This window comes from Dicentrarchus labrax, unplaced genomic scaffold, assembly GCF_905237075.1.
Source record: "Dicentrarchus labrax unplaced genomic scaffold, dlabrax2021, whole genome shotgun sequence".
Taxonomy (NCBI): domain Eukaryota; kingdom Metazoa; phylum Chordata; class Actinopteri; family Moronidae; genus Dicentrarchus; species Dicentrarchus labrax.
The window spans coordinates 78048-105621 of NW_026136964.1; the positions used below are offsets into that span (position 1 = coordinate 78048).

Here is a 27574-nt window from a genome sequence, read left to right on the forward strand (position 1 = left end):
TTATTTTAATACAATTTTTAAACAACACGAAAAAGACAATTCAAACATGACATTAAGTTATAAATATAAAAAACAGAGACATTTCTAGGGGGTACTGGGCGGGTGCTATGGCTATTATAGGGGGAGCTACAGCACCACCGAGCTCCTCCCTGGCGCCGCCACTGAAAGACACAGACCTTGATTTTCTCTTGTGACCCATAAATGTGTAAAGTATATTTTGTGGTCAACATACTTTATGTGTGAATCTGGGGGCTGTGTAAGAGGTTTTGGGGTTATCAGAGCACCAACAAGATTTCTGTCAGCTCTGAATATTTGTGTCATGTTACTGAGAGCAATGACAACTAATGTGTGTCTGTGATGTAAAGCTTGCTGTAATGAATGAGCATGTTGCTGTGTCTGTGTGAAGGTGTGGGCTCTGCTATGGATCAGTGTGAGGACAGAGAGGAGGGAGTCCCTCCCTCTAAAAGCACTCTGTGTGGGGAACATGACACAAGGACCAAAGCTCAGAGGTGAGATGAGGATCTCTAACTGTCCATGACTCTTCTCCATGTCACAAAGGCTTTGATTCTCCATTTGAAACAAAGACATTTATCTGAGCTAAAGTACGTAGTTGTCAGTATTCAAACAGGGCTGGACAATCTGATCTCAAATCAGTATCAGGAGAAACTGTCACATTCAGCTTCATAATGAGAAATGTAACAGTAACATGTGTTTGAATCAATCAGAGCAGATTTCCTTCCTCATGTTGCTCACTGCTGATGTTTGTCCTGATTCATTCCAGTCTGACCAGTTCCACATTCTGCTCTTCTGGACTGGACTGGGAGCTGATTGCTCTCTGGTTAGATGTTGTAGCTGCTCTCACTTTAATTATATGGAATTCAGACAGTGTGTTGAAGTGTGTGACATCAGTAAATTGTGTTCAGTAACACGTCCATAATGTCAGTAATTGAAGACATTGTTCTTATTGTCCAGCCCTGTATTCAAACATTTCAAATTATACATCATTTCACAAAGTCTTTGATTCAGTGAGAATGTTTCTGAATATGTGAGCTTTAATGAATTTCTTTCTATCAGGATCCATCAGAGACCAGACTGTCCTGAACCTGAACCCAGCTGTGTGTCCATGAAGAGTGATCGCTCTATGGATAATCCTATATACTTCAAAGATGGCCACCACTCTGTTGATCAAAGGTGAGGATTTCAAACTGATGGTGAAAATAAAATTATATATATATGTTTTAAATGTTTTAAATGTCTTTTAATGGACGGTGATGGTTTGTGTCTGATCAGCTCAATTTACAACAGCCTCAGTTTCACAGTGAACAAATATTTGCAGCAGTTTATAGAAACTCACTGCTTTAACACCACGTCTGTTCCTCTTTTTATCCTAATGGGACCGATATGGTCACTCCACTCCATCATTTCCCCGCCTATACTGCACACTGCACTGAATACAGCTTTATAATACACAGTGAAACATGTCTAAATCAAACACTGACTTTATAGGAATGCTAACCAAGAACTCCCTGGGTACAAATACACACTGCATGAAAAGTGGGATTTTCGTCCCTGTAAACGCCCGGAAATCTCCCTAATTTTCGGCAGTTAACGACAATTTACAGCCTGTGAACGTCGCGTTAGTCTGTGCCACATACTGTCGGAAACGAACCATGTGGCATGTGGAGAGCTCGCGGCGGAGTGCTAATGGATCTAATTATGAATAGCAGCGAAACCGCACCTGGCCAGGCCTGGCTTGAATTTCCTTACTCAGTGTTGGGTGAAACCACTATTTTTAAACAAGAAAAATCACATGGTTGGCAGATCTGTCACTATTGGTCACCCTGGGTCATTATAAATGTAACCCCCAATAATAAAATAATAAATATATACATATATATATATATATATATATATGATATGCTATTATGTTGTATATTCATGTCATTGTTATCCTATGGACTACACTATTATTACCATCAAGGACATGAATGAATTTATTGAGGAAAGGAAAATTTGCCAGGAACATGTTTATTCAAAGAAAGAGCTTTATTAGCACAAACACACAACTATGTACAAAGCGAGATCTGCCCACACAACAAATGGGAAGCTCACGAGAAGCCCAAAATCCAACAGCACCGTGAAGTGGCTGTTTGCCGCCTCGGAGCTGTAGTTAACTGGCGGCATTCTGTCTGAATTTGGCCCGTCTGTGGTGCATTGCCCCGTACTTCGGAGTCGCCTCTAATCTCGACTGCAGCGTGGCACAGAGCTCGGTGAGCTCCCGGCTGCGAAAGGACGGAGGTCGCACAATCCATCCAGACACCCCGCCAACGATGCCGTCTTCCTCATCAGACATCAGGTCTATGGTGGCGGACTTCCAAAGTTCCCCCTCTTCCTCATCTAGCACACTCTGTCTCGCTTCCAGCAGCTGTAAAAACAACCAATCAAGACAATCAGTATTGCGTATGGACACAACACATCTTTTAATGCACCTGAAAAATAGTCCCTCTTTCTTCTCGATCGACTCCGAGCTGAACTCTTCACAGCTTCCGCCTGCGGTGCAAGGTCTGGTTGTTTGTACCTGAAGCTCCTGCGTACTGTCTCGTAATAGGTCTTACAGGCAGCTGTAAAACAATTAAATGAGAGTGGTATGAATAAAAAAAACCAAGTCACAGTAAAATTAAACAAGGAAGGAGAAAACAGTAAAAGTTACATACACACAGTGTCGTCATTGTCAGCATCATGTAAATCTGGACTTGCAGACATAGCTCCGAGCAAATAGGAGGTCACAGCCTCGTTATGAGGCGAGGTTAGTCTGTGAAAACAAAATGTACAGTTAAGACCGGTATCTATTAACGTATCTATTTCCTTATAGAGCAGAATGAAAGCATATTCTTTCAATCTTACCCTTGCTCCGGTTCGTAGCTCCGACAATTTGTCTCCAAGTTGTGAAGACGGCGTACTGCTTCCTGTAAATTACAAGACAAGAAAAATACACTTTTATAAAGCAACATACACTGGTTCTGCACCCGTCTCCTCTTTTTAGAGTCTCCCGCACAGTTTTTCGACTCCAAAGCAGCCAACCTATCCTCCATGGACAGCAACCTGGAGTTTACTGAACTGCTGAGTTGAGTGAACTGCTCATTCACATCGGCAGCAAACAGAGACAGCCCATTGATAGCATTCAGCAGTTTCTTCTAATTGTTGAAATCAATTGTTTTGTTGTAGTAACTCACGGGAGGCTTCTTACGAACACATTGTATATCACGATCACATCATCTCTCACAGTAAACAGGACTCAATTCTTCTTTCCATCTATTGCATTCCCAACAACAACTTACTCATCGCCCCCTAGTGGACCTGAGGACAATATATATATTTCTCTCAATTCTTCACAGTTACTACATTTGTGTATCTTGTTTACATAACATTTGCCATCGCTAATGACATACACAGTAATTAATATAGCATACTTTCATTAAATAAATAAATTCAAGCTAAAATGTAAGAGTCTATAATTAGGCTATCCTGAGCCTGATCTATTCCAGAGATTTTCTTACCTTTTAGAAAAATGTCACCTGGGCTAAAACTCGCCCTGCTACCCTGATTTGCATTTGTATAGCTCACAGCATTTTCATTTACATGTTAAAGCCTCCCCTAGAATTAGGGGGAGGGGGATCATGGGGGTGACAACTGCCAAGCAAGGCCCACGTCAATTTCCGACAATTCACGGCATTTTTCCGCGTTGCCTGCAAATTGCCGTACGCAGTCGTAAACCTGAAGTTCCACGACAATCTACAGTGCCGCTTACTGACGAAAATCCCACTTTTCACGCAGTGACACTGTGTACAGTCGGTGTATTCAGTCACTGGCAGGTTCTGTCTCAGTGTGTTGTGGGTGCAGTGCAGAACTGATCCTGTTTTTCTATCAGGAGGAAAAAACCTGAACCCAGCTGTGTGTCCATGAAGAGTGATCGCTCTAAGGATCATCCTATATACTTCAAAGATGGCCACCACTCTGTTGATCAAAGGTGAGGATTTCAAACTGATGGTAAAATAAAATGATGTGTTTTTATCAGGCTCTCAGTTGTGAAATCTCCAGTTTTTCAACCTTTACTGACTCAGATGAAGTTCTCTGAGCACCAACACTCTTTCAGCAGCAGCTGCCTCACAGTCACACAGTCAAACACATTCACACTGGGAGCTGCCCAGTACAACCAGTCTGATACAAGCAGACACTGAGCAGCTCCACTGGAGCAGCTGGAGGCTCTAGGTGCCTTGCTCCAGGGCACTTCAGCAGTGTACAGTGAGGGAGGGAGAGCTATATGGAGGGGTTGGTGAGAGCTGTTGGGACTGAACCAAACTGAGCTGTTGATTCTTAGTGGGATCAGCAGGACTAGTAAACCTTTACCACTACAGGGAGTCATCAGATTCACTGTTCACATCCAAATATCACTTCATGGACCTTTACCTTGTGTTTGTCTCTGTGTGGACAGACATAATGTGAGCTCATTCTTCATGATTCCTCCACAGAGTGGACCAGGAGAGCTCAGAGGTTCCCAGTGGTCAGTCTGCCCAGCAGCATCAAACACACCTGGACTCCATATTTATGGTCTGTACATGGACAAGATCTACTTTTACATCTATTGTGTTCACAATAATCTCCATGCTGCACTTTTTAGACCAGTGGATTGTCAGTCTGTCCAACATGGATCTGATGTTTGCTTCCATGATTTGACTTTGGTTGAGTCATTCATATAATATTCTGTTCCAGCTGCTGGAGGACAACATTGTCACTTTTGTGAAGAACGAGCTGAAGAAGATCCAGAAGGTTCTGAGTTCAGATTACCCAGAATGCTCAGAGAGTCAGAGGGAGGATGAGAAGGTGTTGGATGGTGAGGATGAAGAGCAGAGGAGGAGCAGCAGAGAGGCATTACTGAAGATCACAGTGCACTTCCTGAGGAGAATGAAGCAGGAAGCGCTGGCTGGCTGTCTACAGAGCAGTAAGAGGATTTTAACAGATTGAACATGATGGAAAGAGGAAATGGAGGCAAAATGGGAAAAGTTTACTTTTAAAACTGCTGATAATATGATGCACACATTGTATCAGATCTATGAATTCTTCTGGACTGAAAACAGAAACTGTTTACTACTGATGAGCTGAAGAGATTTAATGGAGGAGGAAAATAAATACCATCTTGATGTCTTAAAGTTTACATCCATCAGATTTATTGGAGCTTCTACTTATTAACTACATTTCTTCTTTCTTCATTCAGGAACTGTTGCTGCAGCGTGCCGACGTGAACTTAAATCCAACCTGAAGAAGAAGTTCCAGTGTGTGTTTGAGGGGATTGCTAAAGCAGGAAACCCAACCCTTCTGAACCAGATCTACACAGAGCTCTACATCACAGAGGGAGGGACTGCAGAGGTCAATGATGAACATGAGGTCAGACAGATTGAAACAGCATCCAGGAAACCAGACAGACCAGAAACAACAATCAGACAAGAAGACTTCTTTAAACCCTCACCTGGAAGAGATGAACCAATCAGAACAGTGATGACAAAGGGAGTGGCTGGCATTGGGAAAACAGTCTTAACACAGAAGTTCACTCTGGACTGGGCTGAAGAAAAAGCCAACCAGGACATACAGTTCACATTTCCATTCACTTTCAGAGAGCTGAATGTGCTGAAAGAGAAAAAGTACAGCTTGGTGGAACTTGTTCATCACTTCTTTACTGAAACCAAAGAAGCAGGAATCTGCGGGTTTGAAGAGTTCCAGGTTGTGTTCATCTTTGACGGTCTGGATGAGTGTCGACTTCCTCTGGACTTCCACAACACTGAGATCCTGACTGATGTTACAGAGTCCACCTCAGTGGGTGTGCTGCTGACAAACCTCATCAGGGGGAAACTGCTTCCCTCTGCTCGCCTCTGGATAACCACACGACCTGCAGCAGCCAATCAAATCCCTCCTGAGTGTGTTGACATTGTGACAGAGGTCAGAGGGTTCACTGACCCACAGAAGGAGGAGTACTTCAGGAAGAGGTTCAGAGATCAGGAGCAGGCCAGCATAATCATCTCCCACATCAAGACATCACGAAGCGTCCACATCATGTGCCACATCCCAGTCTTCTGCTGGATCAGTGCTACAGTTCTGGAGGATGTGTTGAAGACCAGAGAGGGAGGAGAGCTGCCCAAGACCCTGACTGAGATGTTCATCCACTTCTTGGTGGTTCAGTGCAAAGTGAAGACCATCAAGTATGATGGAGGAGCTGAGACAGATCCACACTGGAATAAAAACAGCAAGAAGATGATTGAGTCTCTGGGAAAACTGGCTTTTGAGCAGCTGCAGAAAGGCAACCTGATCTTCTATGAATCAGACCTGACAGAGTGTGGCATCGATATCAGAGCAGCCTCAGTGTACTCAGGAGTGTTCACACAGATCTTTAAAGAGGAGAGTGGACTGTACCAGGACAAGGTCTTCTGCTTCGTCCATCTGAGTGTTCAGGAGTTTCTGGCTGCTCTTCATGTCCATCTGACATTCATCAACTCTGGAGTCAATCTGCTGGCAGAACAACAAACAACATCCCGGTTTTCTAAAGTCTTCCAAGACAAACCTAAACTGAAATATCTCCACCAGAGTGCTGTGGACAAGGCCTTAGAGAGTCAACAAGGACATCTGGACTTGTTCCTCCGCTTCCTCCTGGGCCTTTCACTGCCGACCAATCAGAATCTCCTACGAGGTCTGCTGACACAGAAAGGAAGTAGTTCACAGACCAATCAGCAAACAGTTGAGTACATAAAGAAGAAGATCAGTGAGAATCTCTCTGCAGAGAGAAGCATCAATCTGTTCCACTGTCTGAATGAACTGAATGATCGTTCTCTAGTGGAGGAGATCCAACAGTCCCTGAGTTCAGGAAGTCTCTCCACAGATAAACTGTCTCCTGCTCAGTGGTCAGCTCTGGTCTTCATCTTACTGTCATCAGAAAAAGATCTGGACGTGTTTGACCTGAAGAAATACTCTGCTTCAGAGGAGGCTCTTGTGAGGCTGCTGCCAGTGGTCAAAGCCTCCAACAAAGCTCTGTAAGTACAGAAATAGTTGGATTTCTGTATTGTCACTTAAATACTCTGCTATCTTTTCGAGATTATAAAGACATTATATATCACCAACATTGGGAACTCCTCACTAGCTGATATCATTTACAGAACTAATTTAAAGTGTTTTTGGTTTTGGCTGAGTGATAAAGTGCTGGTCACAAATGTTATTTTTCTTATTGTTGATCATTGTCTCTACAGACTGAGTGGCTGCAACCTCTCAGAGAGAAGCTGTGAAGCTCTGTCCTCAGTTCTCAGCTCCCAGTCCTCTAGTCTAAGAGAGCTGGACCTGAGTAACAACAACCTGCAGGATTCAGGACTGAAGCTGCTTTCTGTTGGACTGAAGAGTCCACACTGTAAACTGGAAACTCTCAGGTCAGAATTTGTCAACCTGTTCAACTGATAACCACTTTAAACCTGAAGTATGTTGAGGGATACAATTGTAATCTTCCTAACATTGTTTTGTTTATTTAGTTTGAGTCTCTTTCCTTGAACATGTTTATTATGTAATGTGTTGTTCTTTGTGTTTGCAGGCTGTCAGGCTGTCTGATCACAGAGGAAGGTTGTGCTTCTCTGGCCTCAGCTCTGAGGTCCAACCCCTCCCATCTGAGAGAGCTGGACCTGAGTAACAACAACCTGCAGGATTCAGGACTGAAGCGGCTTTCTGTTGGACTGAAGAGTCCACACTGTAAACTGGAAACTCTCAGGTCAGGATTCGCCAACCTGTTCAACTGATAACCACTTTAAACCTGAATTATGTTGATGGATACAATTGTAATCTTCCTAACATTGTTTTGTTTATTTAGTTTGAGTCTCTTTCCTAGAACATGTTTATTATGTAATGTGTTTGTAGCACCCCAACACTCAGTAAATGCTTAAGTTAAAGCAACTCAACTTGGACTTAAATGATGGGGTGTTGGGGTTCGATTTATTAAGGTAACTACCACGAAGGTGTATCTGCTTTGTGTGAAACTTTTTATGGCCTAATACTTTATGAACAACCAGTCCCTCCAGAAAAACGCGATTATGCGATCACATAATTCAATGCATAATCAGCCAAACGTCCGCATATTTATGCGGGGGCCGCATTTCTTCAAATACGCCGCACTTTCACTGCATAAATTGCAGATTTCCGCGCAAAATATGCGGGGCTTGCATGATTTCATAATCCCTGCATTTTCGTTGCAAAAAAGTCACATATATCTTAGCAGACAGTTGAAAAATGTTGCGTTTACTTCACGCAAGAGCAGCCATTTTCCCCTGTTGCCATGGGAACGTTATGAAGTGACATAATTACGCGACATGAACATCATCGAAAAGCTGCAAACCCCGCGATGAAGCCATGATGAAGCCTGAAAATCAGTCTCATTTGCCAACAAAAATACAGTTGTAAGATTGCACTTTTTTGTTACCAGTGGGTTAAATCAAACTAGTTTCAAAAACCTTACAGTTGTAAGTATATTAGTAGTATGTAAATTTACGTTACAGTAAGAGATTGCACTTTGTGCATTGGAAGCACTTATTTTAACAGAAGATGTCTGTTTTGTATAGCTACCTCTGTAAAACAGGAAGCACACATTTTAGTTTGTTATATTTAATTTATTAATTTTTACAGAACTTGTAGCATATTCCTTTTGTAAAGCTCCAGAACTTGTTTGACTCATCAATGTTTTGTAAGTTTGAGCCATGTGTTTATTAAGGTCTGAAATAAAACAAGATGAGAACTTAAATATTCCAAGCACTTTCTGTGATGTAGTATGCTTGCTTATCATAGAAAGTAATAAGAAATTACTCTTTACATTAAGGTAGTTGCCTAGTGAGAACAGGTTGTTGGGGGAATCACTTTTTCTTCTCTTTTTCATCGGACCGCAGTTTTTTCAAGTTCCCGCAATTTCATCGCATAAAATTGCATAAATATCATATTCCATCGCATTTTTTAAGAAAACGTGCCGCATAATGAAGGATTTTTGACCGCAACAATCACAAAAAAACTCTGCATTCTTCTGGAAGGACTGAATAACCAACAACTTTGTTAGACTAAGCAGTGGCTCTATTCACACGTACTCTACACTATTTTAAATAACTGACCCCAGACAACTCTTTCAAATAAATGAAATAATAGTTAACTAACCAGTTGTTTTCCAGTTTAACACAAATAATATTTACTTTGTTAGTTAACAGATATTTAAAATGAAATAACACAATTACTCAAATTGGACTTCTTTAAAATAAAAATATTACAGTTGTAAACAAAATACCCTTTACCAAAATTGGTAAAACACTGTAGAAAAATAGACACTCATAATAAGCAAAATAGAATTGGCAATATCAAAATACTATTCAAAATTCAAATAATTCCAGGTCTCCGGTAAAATTCCTAGTTCTTACCCCTTAATACGATTTCTCTATGCTTATCAAACTCAGATCAAATATGCTACTTAACTGAACTCTAAACAAAACAGCGGGCCCACACACACACACACGCACACACACACATACACACACACACACACGCACACAAAAACAAAAAAAGGCCTGTGTGTTGCTCGGTGCGGTGCGGCCGACAAATCCTTATCCTCAGTGACAATTAACAGTCACCACAAAGAAAATCCAACTCACGGTCTGGAATAAGTCCTGGAGAAACACTTAATGAAGAGATGAAGATGAAAGCCAACGGCAGCAGAAGTAAAGTCCTCCTCAGGAAGCGTGAAACAGTCCTTCCCGTTCAGCAATGGCGTCCTCTTGGCTCGATTCTCCCGCCCCTTTTTAACTCACTCCCTTACCTACGGCCAATTACCAACAGGTGACATTGAGTGATAACTACAGCAACCAATCAAATGAAACAGCATGAACCAATGACACAAATCTGAAAATTCATGTTTAGTTTACCACACACTTTTCTTCAGCTACTATACAGAACAGTTTAATGTAACTACTTAATTAACTATTTACACTCTACTTTATTTATTATGAATTTATGTTAATCTATCGGTTAACATTTTATCTTTCACTGCTTTTAACCTAAATTACTTTCAGTTTATTTGCATTACTGAATTATTTAATTAATTCACTGAAATAATTATTTGTATTACAAATTAACTTGTTTTAACTCCTGTACTTTTACACCAGACTACATGTTGTTCTGTGTGTTTGCAGGCTGTCAGGCTGTCTGATCACAAAGGAAGGTTGTGCTTCTCTGGTCTCAGCTCTGAGCTCCAACCCCTCCCATCTGAGAGAGCTGGACCTGAGTAACAACAACCTGCAGGATTCAGGACTGAAGCTGCTTTCTGTTGGACTGAAGAGTCCACACTGTAAACTGGAAACTCTCAGGTCAGGATTCGCCAACCTGTTCAACTGCTAACCACTTTAAAGCTGAATTATGTTGATGGATACAATTGTAATCTTCCTAACATTATTTTGTTTATTTAGTTTGAGTCTCTTTCCTTGAACATGTTTATTATGTAATGTGTTTGTAGCACCCCAACACTCAGTAAATAATTAAGTTAAAGCAACTCACCCTGGACTTGAATGATGGGGTGTTTGGGTTCGATTTATTAAGGTAGCTACCACGAAGGTTTACCTGTTTTGTGTGAAACTTGTTATGGCCTAATACTTTATGAATAACCAACAACTTTGTTAGACTAAGCAGTGGCTCTATTCACACGTACTCTACACTATTTTAGATAACTGACCCCAGACAACTCTTTCAAATAAATGAAATAATAGTTAACTAACCAGTTGTTGTCCAGTTTAACACAAATAATATTTACTTTGTTAGTTAACAGATAAACAAAAATGAAATGACACAATTACTCAAATTGGACTTCTTTAAAATGAAAATATTATAGTTGTAAACAAAATGACCTTTACCAAAATTGGCAAAACACTGTAGAAAAATAGACACTTATAATAAGCAAAATAGAATTGGCAATATCAAAATACTATTCAAAATTCAAATAATTCCAGGTCTCCCCCTTAATACGATTTCTCTGCACTTATCAAACTCTGATCAAATATGCTACTTAACTGAACTCTAAACAAAACAGTGGGTCCACACACACTCACACGTACGCACACTCACACGTACGCACACAAAAAAACAAAAAAGGCCTGTGTGTTGCTCGGTGCGGTGCAGCAGGCAAATCCTTATCCTCAGTGACAATTAACAGTCACAAAGAAAATCCAACTCACAGTCTGGAATAATTCCTGGAGAAACAGTTAATGAAGAGATGAAGATGAAAGCCAACGGCAGCAGAAGTAAAGTCCTCCTCAGGAAGCACGAAACAGTCCTTCCGTTCAGCAATGGCGTCCTCTTGGCTCGATTCTCCCGCCCCTTTTTTGTTCACTCCCTTACCTACGGCCAATTACCAACAGGTGACATTGAGTGATACCTACAGCAACCAATCAAATGAAACAGCATGAACCAATGACACAAATCTGAAAATTCATGTTTAGTTTACCACACACTTTTCTTCAGCTACTATACAGAACAGTTTAATGTAACTACTTAATGAACTATTTACACTCTATTTATTATGAATTTATGTTAATCTATCGGTTAACATTTCATCTTTCACTGCTTTTAACCTAAATTGCTCTCAGTTTATTTGCAATACTGAATTATTTATTTAATTCACTGAAACAATTATTTGTATTACAAATTAACTTGTTTTAACCCCTGTACTTTTACACTGGACTACATGTTGTTCTGTGTGTTTGCAGGCTGTCAGGCTGTCTGATCACAGAGGAAGGTTGTGCTTCTCTGGTCTCAGCTCTGAGCTCCAACCCCTCCCATCTGAGAGAGCTGGACCTGAGCTACAATCATCCAGGAGACTCAGCAACAAAGCTGTCTGCTGCACTGGAGGATCCACACTGGAGACTGGACACTCTCAGGTATGAGGCTGATCAATACAGTAGTAGTAGTCAAGGAAAGGTGATGAAATTTCTGTTTTTCTGGACTGATGTCTTGTTTCGACATTGGAAAATAGGACAGTGGTTTATCCTGATGGGTTGGTGATATCATAAATAGTTTGGGATATTTTGATGGATGTCATCTGCCATCAGCGTGTGTTACCTTTTAGTCCAGAAAAACTAAAGGCGACACCTAAACTACAATTCAGTTCAGTTCAGTTCAGTTTTATTTGTATGTCACCAATTCATAACAGAAGTTATCTCAGGACAGTTTTCAAATAGAGCAGGTCTAGACCGAACTCCTTATAACATTATTTACAGAGACCCAACAGTTCCCACCATGAGCAAGACCTTGGAGACAGCGGCAAGGAAAAACTTCCTTTTCTGCCCTGAAGAAGAGAGAGAGAGAGAGAGAGAGAGAGAGAGAGACTAGAAATAACTGATGATGATGAACATGAAGATGATGACAACAACAATGGACAATAATAATAGTAACTATAATAATTTAAGAATATATATTATAAGATTAGAATGATGATAATAATAATAATAATAATAATAATATCAGTAATTTTGAGGTTCCACCAGGATCGATGAGAACCTGCGAGACGAGAAAGCACAAGAACTCCGGGGAAGAAGTGAAGTTAGTAACATGCATTAATGGAACATGAATGAGTGCAGAAAGAGAGAGAGAGGAAGAGAGGAGCTCAGTGCATCATGGGAAATCCCCCGATAGTCTAGGCCTATAGCATCATAACTAAGGGATGGTTCAGGACTCACCTGATCCAGCCCTAACTATAAGCTTTATCAAAGAGGAACGTCTTAAGCCTACTCTTAAATGTGGAGAGGGTGTCTGCCTCCAGAACCACAACTGGAAGCTGGTTCCACAGGAGAGGAGCTTGGTAACTGAAGGCTCTGGCTCCTGTTCTACTTTTTAGAGACTATAGGAACCACAAGTAGCCCAGCATTCAGAGAACGTAGTGTTCTAGAGGGGTAATAGGGTACTATGAGCTCTTTAAGATATGAAGGGGCCTGACCATGAAGAGCTTTGTAGGTGAGGAGGAGGATTTTAAATTCTATTCTAAATTACTACTGATGTGAGATCAGTTGTGTTTAATGCAGGGAAATGTATATTTGCTATGTTTTTTAGAAGATATTGAGTTTTCCTGTGTTCTGAGCAGTCCTTGAACACCTCCTGCCGTATGTTTTGTTGTTTATTTGAGTATTCAGGTGTCAACCTGTCATTGTCCAATCAGGGTCTATTAGAGATGAGTATGAAGAAACCTACCGGATTCTGAGAGGATTAAAAAGAGAAACGGAGACGTAAAAGAGAGATAGAGAGACGCTCATCCGCTACGCCTGGTTCTGCTCCATCATACATTTTATCCCGCTCCACTCACCACTCCGCTCAAAAAAACAAAACGACTTCAACAATGTCGCCTTTTTCTTGTTCCACATTATCCCCATCTGTTACTTTTACAGGAATAGCACACTTGTACGACTTCTCAGTTTCTTTTCTGAAGTACACATTAAACTCCATAGTTTTGAAAGAAAATAGTGTGGGTGTGCGCGTGCAGGTGCAAAGACTGGAGCGACCTTTAAAAAAATTGCCGCTCAACACAAAATCCTTCTGCTCCCCGCTCCGCTCATATGCTCTGACAGGGACTAACGTTAGTTTCACAACTTTGATCATCCGCCACTGGACAGAGGTTGTGAACTAAACAAACAACGTTGCTATCCAGTGTGCGTGTAATCAAAAAGGATGGAGATGGAGAGTGTTATTTTGATCGTGTGTTCTTTGCGTAATGGATGTGGAGAACTGTTCAATAACGTTTAAATAGTCAGAGATTATTTCCTTGTGGTTTGCGTAAAAGGATTTTGGAGCTAATAGAGTCGCGTGTGACATAAACGTAGATAGTGCAGTGACTCAGGTTCATGCCAGCTGAACAAATCTATTGCATTGTTATAGCGTTATTGTGAAGTTTAATTAATAGCGCATATATTCATCTGAGAACTGATGATGTCTGTGTGTTACAGACCCTGGCTGTGTGCACTGAAGTGTATATGACAATAAAGTAGTGAATCTCAATCTATTTATTTATTTTTAAAATGTATTTTAAATAGGCCTATAGGCTCATAGGTTTTTTGTCCAAAAATACCAAACAATTTTTTCACAGCACCCCCTGTTCAAAATGACTTCCAGCGGCCCTGGGGTACAAATTAGAGTTAGATTAGAGTAGCAAAATTCAACTGCTCTTAACTCATCCTATAGAATAACATTTATCAGTCATCAGCTCATCATCTGTGTCACCTGTATTGTTACCTGTGTTTGCTTTACTAATTGAGGCGCCATCTTGTGGTTACATAAAAACACAGCAATCCAGGCAACAGAACAGAAAAACTAAAGGCGTCACCTAAACAACAATTCAGTTCAATGTCACCAATTCATAACAGAAGTAACTACTGCACTCAGGTTCAACTCAAGGAGTGAGTAAATGTAAATAATAATAATGTAAAAAGGTAAACACAATTTCACAATCAACAAAAAGTAGAATCACAGTTCAGATTCATTCCAATATATAAAAGAAATAAAAGAACTGAAAGTGAAAGTGTTTCTTTACAGCTTATTGCTGTCTGATATCAATGTTGGTCAAAGTCCAGTCCAAAAGCTTAGTGTGTATCCATGTCCGTCCAAGTGTATTCAATGTGTATGTGCTACCCGGGTAGAATGTGTGTGTTTGTTTGTACGCTTGCTCAGATCTTATCTTCAGGAAGATGATGAAGATGGAGAATTCCAGATACTCTCTAACCCTGCCTCGCATCCCACAGGAAACCCAGAATGTAGATCCAGCAACTCAAAAAACCAATTATCTCTCATCAATTACTGTACAGTATCATATCTCTCTTTAACTCAAGTGTAACTTATAACAAAAGCAATGATGAACTATATCCTGAGACCTTAAAAGCTTAGACATCATTGTGTTTTGTTTCCTTTTTTACCCGTATTAATAAATCATGTTACACAACTTATCTCTAATCAATCATGTCTCTCATTCATATTCACCCTTATGTATTTTTAATCATCTCAACATGAACTGAAACACATTATTTATATCAGGAAAAACCCATATGTATACAAATCATGAGCATTAGCCCACATATAGCATATTTTTAACTCTGACTTTAACACTGAACATGGCGCCCAGAAATGTAAAAATTAGCATTACACTAAAAATAAATGCATTTCTAAAACACAACTCAGCATATTAACTCATTTCAGTGTCTCCATAACATTTACAGTCCAATTGGTTTTTGTTGATAAGAAAATTGCTTAATCATAACCACACAGAAAAATTATGTTAAATATCATCAATAAGTGAAAATAATGAGCTGTAGCCATCGGCCAATAAGAAGAAGCTCCACTGAACTGAAAGACTATCAGCTGATTAATAATAAGTGCTCCATGTGAAGATGTAAGTCCATTTGTAGAGAATAAGCTCTGTGTATGAGAGCGATGTAATGTCCATGTTTCCATGCTGCTCTGACCCCCTCCTCCTTTCAGGGTGGAGCCTGCTGGAGTCCGATGGTTGAGACCAGGTCTGAGGAAGTGTAAGTGTGAAAACAAAGCAGCACACATTCAACCATCTTCACACTGTGACATCACTCATTCACAGCTCTGATGTCATCATCAAAGTGTCAATCAATGATCAGATGATAGATCAATAACTGCAGCTGTATTGTGTCTTGTTCTCTCCATCAGATTCCTGTGAACTCACAGTCGACACAAACACAGTGAACAGAAACATCAAACTGTCTCACAACAACAGGAAGATGATTCATGTGGAGGAGGTTCAGTCATATCCTGATCATCCAGACAGATTTGACTACTGGTCTCAGCTGCTGTGTAGAAATGGTCTGACTGGTCGCTGTTACTGGGAGGTCGAGTGGAGAGGATGGGTTTATATATCAGTGAGTTACAGAGGAATCAGCAGGAGAGGAAACAGTATAGACTGTTGGTTTGGAAGGAATGATCAGTCCTGGAGACTGAAGTGCTCTTATGGTTGTTACTCTGTCTATCACAATAAGAGAGAAACACCCATCTCCTCCTCCTCCTCCTCCTCCTCCTCTGGTAGAGTAGCAGTGTATGTGGACTGTCCTGCTGGCACTCTGTCCTTCTACACAGTCTCCTCTGACACACTGATCCACCTCCACACCTTCAACACCACATTCACTGAACCTCTTTATCCTGGGTTCGGGTTCAGGTTCAGGTTCTGGTCTTACAGTTCCTCAGTGTCTCTGTGTCCTCTGTAGGAGGGAGAGAGAAACTTTCTCACTGCTGACCAGATAGTTCAGTCTGCTCAGGATCACACACAGCTGATGTTAGTTAGTACCAACCTGATGTGTTTACTGTAATAGAGGAGGAAGAGGAGGCTGAAGGAAGAGAAGAACAAAGGATGCTGGGATGAAGGGATCATGTGTGAGGGTAATGTGCAGCCTGCAGACGTAGAGATGAAAGAAATGATAGAAAGAATTGATCTTCTTCTATAACTCTGAGAAAAATGAACATTTTTAGGATCAAATGTGGCTGCTTGTTTTTCAAATCTTCTTCTTTTTGAAAGCACAGTTAGAGGGAAAGTGTTTTTATGACTCAAATATTAAAGTGTGAACAAATATTCAACTTTGAGTCTAAAACTGAACTTTGTTGCCTTAAAACTTTTGTTTCTGTGAAGAAAAAATGTGTTCAAATGTCAAACAAGAGTCTTTCAGGATCAAATTCAGCATCTGTGTAAAAATAGTTCCAAGGTGTAAAGAGTGGCTTTGATTTGAACAAACTAAATTCATCATCTTTGGTCATCGTGGAACAAATGTACAAACTTTGATAAGTCAGGTTGAAATCAAAAGAAATCAAAGTTTTGGGATGATTCTAGATAATAAATGATGCTGGAAACCACATCTAAATGATGTCAAAGCAAAACTGTCCAAATGGATCCAACACTGTATAAAATGAAGGATTAGTTAAATCCAGCTTCATTCTCCACTTTGTATTGTTCACTTCTACTTCCATACATCACTGACTGTGTGCTCGTTTGGGGAAACTCATATAAAACAAACACTAATCAGATTTTTACATTTGAACAGAGAGACATAAGAAGAGTAAACCAAACTACTGATCAAGAACCAATAACAATAATTAACTAATAACTAGTAAAGGTTTGTTTCACCAACTTCCGCCCCTCGCTATGATTGACAGGAGGTTTTGGGGTGCTTTTGGCGAGCAGGGAGAGGTGTACGTGACACACAGAGAGAGAGAGAGAGAGAGGACCTCCGAGCCTCAATGTGGAACTTGAAGTAGACGCTCCGTGTAATAACGTTGAGCTTCATAAGAGTTGAGAAGCAGTAAGAAGTGATAACGATTACTGAGGATGAGCAGTTGCCAGCTGAAAGTGAAACGGGTTTCCTTCTCAGCTTCTCACTTTGTTTGCTGCTCGTGTGTTAGCTACTAAGTTAATTCCATGTACAGACAATTCTAGTATTTTCTGTGGTTCATGTTAAATGCTTAAAGGGAAACGTTTTGATGGTTAAAGTGTACATTTCATAGTAATATTCACCATGTTAAAATAAAAGAAACATGAATTTCCTCTAGTGTGGAGTTTTTAATCACTTACTGTGTTTCTACAGAAAACTCTGAGAAAGTAAGTTTAAGGCTTACTGTTTAATGTGTGAGATAAACTCTGTGTGTTTTATTCCTTCCTCAAATATTAGCTGAGCTGAAACAGTTTAACTCTGTTTTCATGTCTGTGACAATATTGTTTGTTAGAACAGATTTATTCAAATATCATTCAATTGGTTCAAACATTAAAACATTAATGAGAAACAGGACTTTCTGACATTAATGGGTGTCAATCTGGTTAAACTTTAATAAAATGAATAAATCAACTTCAATCCAGAACTCTTGTGAGTCCGTTTAAGGAATAGATGAGAAATAGATTTGATTTCTGTTTTACAGAAAGAACATAATGGAGAAATATGTATTCTTAATGTATTTAATATTTTATTACAGGGGTGGTATCTATGTAATATCTTCATGTGAACTTCTTTCATTTTATGTGGAATGGTCTGACTGAATGTGTTGTTCAGGGAAGTTTAGTTTCCATAAAAGAGTTGATTTGGGAGAATTACTGTGATCTGAGCTCAGACTTTTCTCAATAAACAACCGAACAGTGACAGTGGTGTTGATCTCAGTTAGGGGGCCATGTTAATCTTCTCTGTATTGTTGCAATTTTAGTATATGTGCTACCGGAGCAACACAGCAGCTCCCTGACTCTGTGGGGGATTTATAGGGGGTCTGTCTGGAGAGAGCCCGGACTCATGGTGCCACTCAGACTCACTTTAGAGGTTTAAAGCGGCTCTAAGCGGCTCTAAACGGCTCTCAGACCGCTGATAACAACAGGAATAAGAGGTCTGGCTGTTGTACTGAGTCCTGTACCTACTTTCTTCCTATTTTCTTCCTTTATTTTCTCTCCAACTGTCAGCTGCAGTTCCGTAAACTCACCAGCAGGTGTCAGCCTATGAGCAGTGTATGGGAGAAACCAGATTTTTCCACCAGATTATTTTGGCACCTTCTTCTAATTGTTTCAAAGTAGAAAGTTCAGTCAAACGTTCAAAGTTCATTCAGCTTTTTTCATATTTTTTATACTGTGTACACAATTGCAGTTCAAAACTCATGAAACTTTCATCCCTTTGCTCTCTTGAACATAAAAACAGAGGAACAATTTGTGCCGGTGTATCATCTTCCAAATGAGGTGTGGTTTTCCACAGTGCGCTGGAGCAATTGACGGGAGTCATATTCCCATCATTGCCCCAGAAGAAAATCACGTTGACTACTTCAATCGCAAAGGATGGCATTCGGTCCTTCTGCAGGGAGTTGCAGATCATCAGTTCTGGTAAGCCTGCTACAATTATCTCTCCTGTAATTTCTTTATTTTACTAGTGCTAGCCGTCATTGAGTGAAAAGTCTGATTTAAGTTTATAAAATAGTTAAATAATGCTGCCTTGTGATACAATTATGTGGTATGGCTTGTCGGTAGGCCTACTGATATTAAAATATGATAGCCCCTCTGTGTTTACAGTAACCATCTCTTTGTTTTGACAATCCCCTACTGATCATTTCAAAATTAGTTTATATTTAAATGTTGCACAGTGCAGTAATAACTGATTTGTGTTTCCTTTCATAATTGTTTACATGGACAAAATTATAAAACACATCACATGTCCCCATAACAGTTTCACCGACATCTACACGGGATGGCCTGGAAGTGTCCAGGGTTCTTAGGAATTCCTGTGTCTTTGCAATGGCAGAGAGAGGGGAGCTTTTTCCACCAGTAAGTTTTTCTATCACTATCATGCACACATGTACACACACATGTACACACACATGTACACACACACACACACACAAATCCTATTTGGAAACAGTACCATCTTAGTATAAAGGAGATTAAAATGTTTAGAGAAACATATTATAACTTCTAATAAATTCAACTTCTCTTATTTTCCATCACCAAAGGACACAGTGGAAATCAACAGTGTCCCAAGTACCGATCATGCTGCTTGGTGACCCGGCGTACCCCATGCGGAGCTGGCTGCTTAAAGGGTACACTGACACAGGGAACCTGACAGAGCAGCAAAGGTACTTTAACGAGCGACACAGCAAAGCCAGGGTGACAGTGGAATGTGCATTCGGCTGATTGAAGGGGCGGTGGAGATGCCTGGGGAAACGGCTGGATGTGGACATCTCCACTGTCCCTACCATCATAAGTGCATGCTGCACTCTCCACAATGTGTGCGAGAAGCATGGTGAGGCCTATGAGGGACCTGGTCAATCTACTCTTTAGGACAACAGGATGTTCTGGAAAAATTAAATAAAAATGAAATGCATCCCTGTAAAATTCTCAGTTGTGCAGGTTTATGTAAACAACAAATCCATATAAAATTGTCATCAAATTTTCCACACAAGGACTTTTCTCTGCCAAAAAATTAGAAAACCTGCTTATTTATATGTTCTACTTTGAATAAATATGTTGATAAATGTTCATGTTCAAAATAAAATTATTCTGCTATAGTGCAAGTCTCTGTCGGTTTAATAAAACTACATAACGTTAAAACTGTAACCTGAAATCAAACTGTCAAATATAATCTGAACTGTAATTAACCTTTATAATGATGGATACACTTTGCATAGATGCAACAATACTGAAAGCAAGTCACAATATCGTAATCTGATTTACTTTTCCTCATCACCTGGAGGTCAGTAGAATGGTGGATGTCCTGAGTCCTGGCTGAAGGGCTGCTGAGCTGGACCTTGAGGGTGTGCTGACACCTGGCTGAAGGGCTGAGGTAGATCTGGAGGATGTGCAGGGGGATGGTTGAAAGGTAGAGGTTGAGCCCGATCTTGCAGGAAAGATAGAGGCTGGTTGGTTGTCTCATTACATGGTGGAGGCTGAGGTGAACCCGTGCTAAATTTAGGGGGCTGAGTAAAGTTGTAAAAGGTCGGCTGATCTTGGTTTGTACTGTGAGGGCTGGACTGGTGCCTGGTAGAAAGGTGGACATGGGGAATTTGACCTTGCAAGAAACTGTGTGAACATTGAGAGCATTTTGAGCTCATGTTCATGCTGTGCTGCTTGCATTTTCAATTGAAGCTCAGTGTCGTCTGTGTTGTTGAGGGCACTGCTGATCTTTTCAGTGAAGATTTCCTGTGTTGCTTCCATCTTGGGCTTCCTTTTCCTGCTTTTGCAGATGTAGTAATGTTCTTACTTCCAGAGGACTTGGTGGCTGTTGTGCTTCTTCCAGTGGTCTCTGTAATGCCTGCAGCTGATGAGCTTTCTCCAGATGTAGATGGTGCAGAAGACACAGAAGATGCAGATGGGAGTGACTCTGTGCTTGTATCATCTGGTGCAAGCAAACATATCATGTAATGCTATAATGTGATGTATTTGATGTATTCAATGCAAATATTATGAGCTGGTTCACGTTACCACTTTACATAACACCCTCAACACACACACGTTACCCTGAGAAGATGAGGGTCACCTGGTAGCCCCCCTCTTAACTTATATGTTAGGTTACAATATGGGATTTGGTTCTTCAGATCCAGGTCACCAGTGCACTGGATCAGATCATAGATAGACTGTACATTTTTGAATGACAGACACGTACAGGGTAGTCTCTGCTTCTCTGATGGGTTTCCGAGTTGTGCAAAGAAAACTGGGAGCAGCTTTTTTCCTCTAATAAACACGCCAACTTTCTAGTCTCCAAATGTAAAACTTCTTTACAATATTTCTAACTTTTATTTTATATTAAAGTGCGTTTCCAGTCAAGACTTTCTATATGCGTAGGCTGTGAATGTCAAGACTGAAAACTTACCTGTCTCGCCATCAATATCCAGGCTGTCCGCCGACCTCCTCGGAGTTTCAGGCTCCTCTTCGCCTGCTTCGTAGCTATCCAGCAGCTCCAACGGCTGACAGCTGGGTTTATCGCCCATAACACGGCTAAGCTCGTTATAAAATGGGCAGGTGATGCGACCGCGACCGCTTCGGTTATTGGACTCATTTGTTTCTTTAAATTTAGCTTTAAGGCTCTTCACCTTCCTTTGGCACTGCAGCCACGTTCTCCTGTGTCCCTGTTCTTACATTTCCTTTGCTATTTTTTCAGAAACGGAGCGGTTACGGTACGATCCTTCTAGTTTTGCTTGAATTGAAGTATCTCCCCAAATACTAATTAGGACTAACACCTCACTCTCCCTCCATTGACTTGCTCCATCACTGTTCTCCATTTTGTAGGCCTAGTCAAGTTTTTAATTTTACCGTCTGTGTCGAGGGCGAACTCGCCGGCGCATCACTGTGACAAATGTCGATGTAGATTGACGTAAAAGTCGCATCAAATCCAGCTTGGTTGTTCACACTGCGGCCGCATTGAAAACAATCAGACCTGGATCAGATTCAGGACCACATATGGAAGTGGTCTAAATCTGATTTGAGTGTTCACACTACTTCTGAAGAAGTCTGACCTGGTCTGAAGTCTTGACCCCAAAAGATCCGATCTGGGCCACTTTTGCCTGCAGTCTGAACGTGGTCCTAGATACCAGTAAGCAGACACATGTTGGACCCTCGGTCATGTGATGGGACGTTTACATCTCAAATAAAATGTAACATCCAAAGATAATTAAAATATGGCTTAATGTGCTTAAAATGCACAGATAAAAGTGCTAAATCAACACATTACACAGTTCAGTGTGTAACAATTATACAAACCAACATATTACACAGCATTGGATTCAGTTTGCAGCATTAAAATATCAAGCTAATGGTTGTAGCATTAGTGAACGGCGTCTGCCATTGTGCTAGTTAGCATCTTCAGCTAGCGCTTAGCATGGTAAAGACGATCGCTGACCGATGCGTTTCCTTCGTGAGGGAGACGTCAGGTCTCTCCGACTGCACTCTCACAGGTCCAGGGCTCCACACTGGATTATTTCAATCAGTTTTTAATCAGTTTTCAACAACTTTTATCGCTTTATCTTCACGAGGTAGGAATCGTTGTCGACGGGGTTTCCTCTCTGTTCTTCCAGGAGCTCAAGGTGACGTGAACTCTGCTCCGTGCAGGTCAACAGTCCGAGCTTCTTCCTGATTGGCTGACAGCGCGTCTCCAACCCATCTCCTTCAAAATAAACTTCCTATTTATATTCTCTTTATCTCAGTTGAATTGCTTTTTAGACAAATATCAGTTTTTAATCTTTAACATTAATAACGTACTTCATGAATTGACTTTTTAACATAGCTCTTTTTAATATAGATTTTTAACCTTGGTTACACTTACTTTTAATATGTATTTGTGAATTTTATTCATTTTCATTGAGTCTGAATTTTATCTCATTGAGTTATTTTTCATTTACTGTTATTTTGGTTTATTTCCAGTGGAAATTGAGTTTTCTGAACTTTGTCCTTCCGTAGCTCCCAAACTTCTGTAGCTCCTTCGTTTGTGTTGTTTCTGTTTAGTCACCCACCCCACACACACTTTTTACTCTGTTTAACCTATTCTATATAGTTTATATAGATTTGTTATTAAATTAAATGTTTTCTGGTAACTGTAACAGCTCTTTTAGTATTTTTTTGTTTTTGTAATATGCACATTGAGTTACATATACTCTGTAATGTTTAAACTAATTTATCTATATGTATTTTCAGAAAGATAATGAAATCACACAGTGTTGTTTTGCATTGCTGAGGAAGCAGAGGTGCAGGAAAAAAAAGAGCAGAAGGAAATGAATGTGCTATATTGTCTTCTGCAGGAGCAAATAAATGCTGGTTAACAGTTCTGTGAGTCGTCCTCTGTTTATGCCCAATCCACACACCTGTTACACATATAAAATAAAACGTTTCTGGATGACATCACATTGTAGGAGCAAATTATAAACTCACATATACAGTATGTATGTATAGAAGTTATTGTTTACTTTTACATAGTAATTATCCAAATATTTGAGAGGTCTTATGGCTTTCTTGTTTGTTAATCAAAGTCAAAGAGAAATTATAATTCAACAAAATACAGATGAACATTAGGTTTGAAGCGTTCCAGCCTTATGGATATGATATTTGCCAACAAGACACATAAGTTTCATAGCAGCGTTAATGGGTTGTGAGTCAATATTACAATTTAGAAAGAAGACCGTGTCACCTCTGTGCAGTTCCATAAAGTCACCAGCAGGTGTCAGCCTATGAGCAGTGTATGGGAGGAGGGCGCTGTTGTAGTCTGAACATTGACAGTAGGCTGTATATTAGAGTCTGACTGCAGATTAATACAACACGTCAAAAACAAGTTTTTCTGTTAAATCGGGGGTTTAGAGACGGGAAGATGAATTCGGCGTCCAACTGAAACACCTCTGAGCTCTAATTCATCTGTTTATCTTGTCATCCTGTATGTCTTTCTGTATTAAACCCTTCTTCAGTATCAATGTTTTTCATCCTGGGACTCTTCAGTTGACAGCAGTTCTGGGACATCTGGTTTTGGATGGTGTGTGTGCTTGGTTCATGGAGGTCCTGTTTGTGCAGAAAGTGGCAGTGTTGCTGTGCAGCAGGGTTCGGTTTAGACCGTGAAGGCAGCAACAAGTGGACGTGGCCTTTTAGATGTGACATAATGAATTTCATGTCCTCCTCTCTGATATTGTCATTTCCTCTATGTGAGAAATGTGCTCCAGATATTCTTCCACTGCTAGCAGGCTTGGGTTGCAGGCTTTTGTGTGGCTGCTTGGCTGTACTTGACTATATAATAGTGGTGGACTGTGTTACTGTTCTCCTTTCATTGTTATGTTGTAGAAAAAATAAAATAAAGCCAACTCAGCTCTGACTCTGTGTCCAGTATGAGATGCTACAATATGCACAGTAAAAATAACAAAGAAATCAAAGAAACAACTTCTTGTTCCAAAGATATTTCACTAACAGTCAATAACAGCTCACTCACAGAGCTGCACTGAGAGGGGGAGCAACACTGAAAGAGCTTCAGTGACACATTTCCTGAAATGAAAGTGTAAGCTTGTCTGAGCAACAGCAGAGCTGCAGTAGAGACAAGTCTCAAAAAGTAAGAAAAGAAATATCAGTCAGAACTGAAATCAGTTGTTTCTCCTGCTCAGTGTATTTTATTTTATTTTTTAAACTGATGTATTTTAAAATGTGTGAAATACTTAAAGTACATAGAACATAATCCCTCTTGGGTTAAGTATTTAAAAAAGGGTACATTCATTCACATTACTTTCTCTCAATTAAGATATTAACTGATTAGTGAATAGTTGATACATGGAATTGTGTAAAACAAAAAGAATTACAGTCTCTACTCTTACTTGTGATGATGAGCGGGACCAGCGAGGAAGACCTGCTCAGCATCCTGCAAGGACGAATGTTTCACCTCTGCCAAACCATATATGATGGCCATGACATGATTACCAGTCAATACGTCAACAATTAATGTGAATGTGAAATAGTGTCCTAGAAATACGGTCCTAGGATTGTGGTCCAATACGTCAACAATTAATGTGAATGTGAAATAGTGTCCTAGAAATACGGTCCTAGGATTGTGGTCCTGAAAGTGCAGCCTCTGGTACTGAATATTGACTAAAATTCTCCCTGTTTAGATTTTACCCGTGGCACCACTAGCAGTCCAGTGTTATTATTATATTATTCAATGTGTGAAGTGACAGTAATGAAGGAATCACAGGCTTGCATTGTTGTCACTGTTTTATGTCTTTTTGAATAACTAGTAAGGAGGTAATAGCAAAATGTCTTATAAGTAACTGGCAGCAGGCTGAAATTGCTCAAAAGGTGAGGTTTAAGGTCCAGTGTGTAAAATGTAGGAGGTTTGACGAACTAAACACTGGCTTTAGAAAGGTCCTTTCACACAGTTTCACAGCCACCGTAACCCTTTGTCACTCCCAGGTCTTTGGGACATTTCACGAGGAACATGATCAAAAAGAAGTAGCATCAGTTTGGTCTACTGAAGGTCATGGGACAAAAATAAAAGAAACTTCTCTCACTGTATGTTCTGCATTTTTGATCATATCGTAAGAATAACCGAGACTGTTGTCTTAATGCCGTTACCTAAATTATTTCGACGTTATTTTCGCACAAATATCTGTGCTTTCTATCGCTTAAATTGTAAAAACGGTCTTGCTATCTAAGTTTCATGCGCTTACTTACTTTAAGGGGAATGATCAGTTATTATTATTATTAAGATAAGATAGATAAGAGGTTTTATTTGTCACATGCACCGTTATACATGTGACAATGCACAGTGAAAATGCATTCTTTGTACCTGCAGCCAGTAGTAAAGAAAAACAAAATACTACTACAGTAAAACAGTAGTGATTGCACATAACACACAAGGTAAACAATATAAGTGTAAATATAAAACTAAGAAAAAATTTAATAAACTTGCTACCATTTCAGATTAAAAACCATAGATGGGTAAAACATGCCGGGCTGAGGTTTAATGTATTGATTCTCTGAGTGGCCAGTAGGGGGAGTTGCTGACTTTGCTAAATATTAATTGAAAGATTTTTCTGTAAGTCTGCAAATCTGGTGTCTGCTTCCATGGCATTAATCACTGTGGATTACAATCTAACTACAACAAAAAGTTCTCACATTTAGTTTTACAAGTGATTACAGTACCATCTTAGTATAAAGGAGATTAGGCTTGGAGGGTAGACATGAGTATAAGGAAAGACTTAGCATTAATACAGTACAGTAACAACAGAATACACAATAGTAATGGATGGGTTAGCTAAGCGAATACTTTACTAGTGATTTAGCAACAGCCTGATAAAAACATGATGATTCTTACTTCCAGAGGACTTGGTGGCTGTTGTGCTTCTTCCAGTGGTCTCTGTAATGCCTGCAGCTGATGAGCTTTCTCCAGATGTAGATGGTGCAGAAGACACAGAAGATGCAGATGGGAGTGACTCGGTGCTTGTATCATCTGGTGCAAGCAAACATATCATGTAATGCTATAATGTGATGTATTTGATGTATTCAATGCAAATATTATGAGCTGGTTCACGTTACCACTTTACATAACACCCTCAACACACACACGTTACCCTGAGAAGATGAGGGTCACCTGGTAGCCCCCTCTTAACTTATATGTTAGGTTATAATATGGGATTTGGTTCTTCAGATCCAGGTCAGCAGTGCACTGGATCAGATCATAGATAGACTGTACATTTTTGAATGACAGACACGTACAGGGTAGTCTCTGCTTCTCTGATGGGTTTCCGAGTTGTGCAAAGAAAACTGGGAGCAGCTGACTGGCTCGTTTATTCTGTTAACAGAATTTTCCTCTAATAAACACGCCAACTTTCTAGTCTCCAAATGTAAAACTTCTTTGCAATATTTCTAACTTTTATTTTATATTAAAGTGCGTTTCCACTCAAGACTTTCTATATGCGTCGGCTGTGAATGTCAAGACTGAAAACTTACCTGTCTCGCCATCAATATCCAGGCTGTCCGCCGACCTCCTCGGAGTTTCAGGCTCCTCTTCGCCTGCTTCGTAGCTATCCAGCAGCTCCAACGGCTGACAGCTGGGTTTATCGCCCATAACACGGCTAAGCTCGTTATAAAATGGGCAGGTGATGCGACCGCGACCGCTTCGGTTATTGGACTCATTTGTTTCTTTAAATTTAGCTTTAAGGCTCTTCACCTTCCTTTGGCACTGCAGCCACGTTCTCCTGTGTCCCTGTTCTTACATTTCCTTTGCTATTTCTTCAAAAACGGAGCGGTTACGGTACGATCCTTCTAGTTTTGCTTGAATTGAAGTATCTCCCCAAATACTAATTAGGTCTAACACCTCACTCTCCCTCCATTGACTTGCTCCATCACTGTTCTCCATTTTGTAGGCCTAGTCAAGTTTTAATTTTACCGTCTGTGTCGAGGGCGAACTCGCCGGCGCATCACTGTGACAAATGTCGATGTAGATTGACGTAAAAGTCGCATCAAATCCAGCTTGGTTGTTCACACTGCGGCCGCATTGAAAAC

The 27574-nt window shown here is 40.2% G+C and overlaps 1 protein-coding gene, 2 long non-coding RNA genes and 1 pseudogene across 6 annotated transcripts in view; 1 reads left to right on the forward strand and 3 right to left on the reverse strand.

The window, feature by feature from the left end:
- Positions 1-7796, reverse strand: part of LOC127360882 (uncharacterized) — a 70444-nt gene extending 62648 nt beyond the window's left edge. The window contains exon 1 of the long non-coding RNA XR_007883961.1: positions 7710-7796. This is a non-coding gene — a long non-coding RNA (uncharacterized LOC127360882). The remainder of the gene's footprint in view (positions 1-7709) is intronic.
- Positions 1-27574, forward strand: part of LOC127360878 (NACHT, LRR and PYD domains-containing protein 12-like) — a 119169-nt gene that overhangs the window by 72155 nt on the left and 19440 nt on the right. For 2 of the 4 annotated variants that reach the window (XM_051395296.1, XM_051395297.1), the window contains 3 exons: positions 7378-7463; positions 10245-10418; positions 11811-11898. In XM_051395296.1, the coding sequence (XP_051251256.1) occupies positions 7378-7463; positions 10245-10418; positions 11811-11898 (348 nt within the window). Of the gene's footprint in view, positions 1-1074; positions 1192-3928; positions 4028-4529; positions 4609-4770; positions 5000-5272; positions 7077-7289; positions 7464-7621; positions 7796-10244; positions 10419-11810; positions 11982-27574 lie in introns of all 4 variants that reach the window. The other 2 variants (XM_051395303.1, XM_051395300.1) reach the window with 2 other exon arrangements.
- LOC127360884 (uncharacterized) overlaps positions 11855-27574 on the reverse strand; it is a 30159-nt gene continuing 14439 nt past the window's right edge. The window contains exon 2 of the long non-coding RNA XR_007883963.1: positions 11855-11898. This is a non-coding gene — a long non-coding RNA (uncharacterized LOC127360884). The remainder of the gene's footprint in view (positions 11899-27574) is intronic.
- LOC127360885 (uncharacterized) lies at positions 18247-18308 on the reverse strand (annotated as a pseudogene).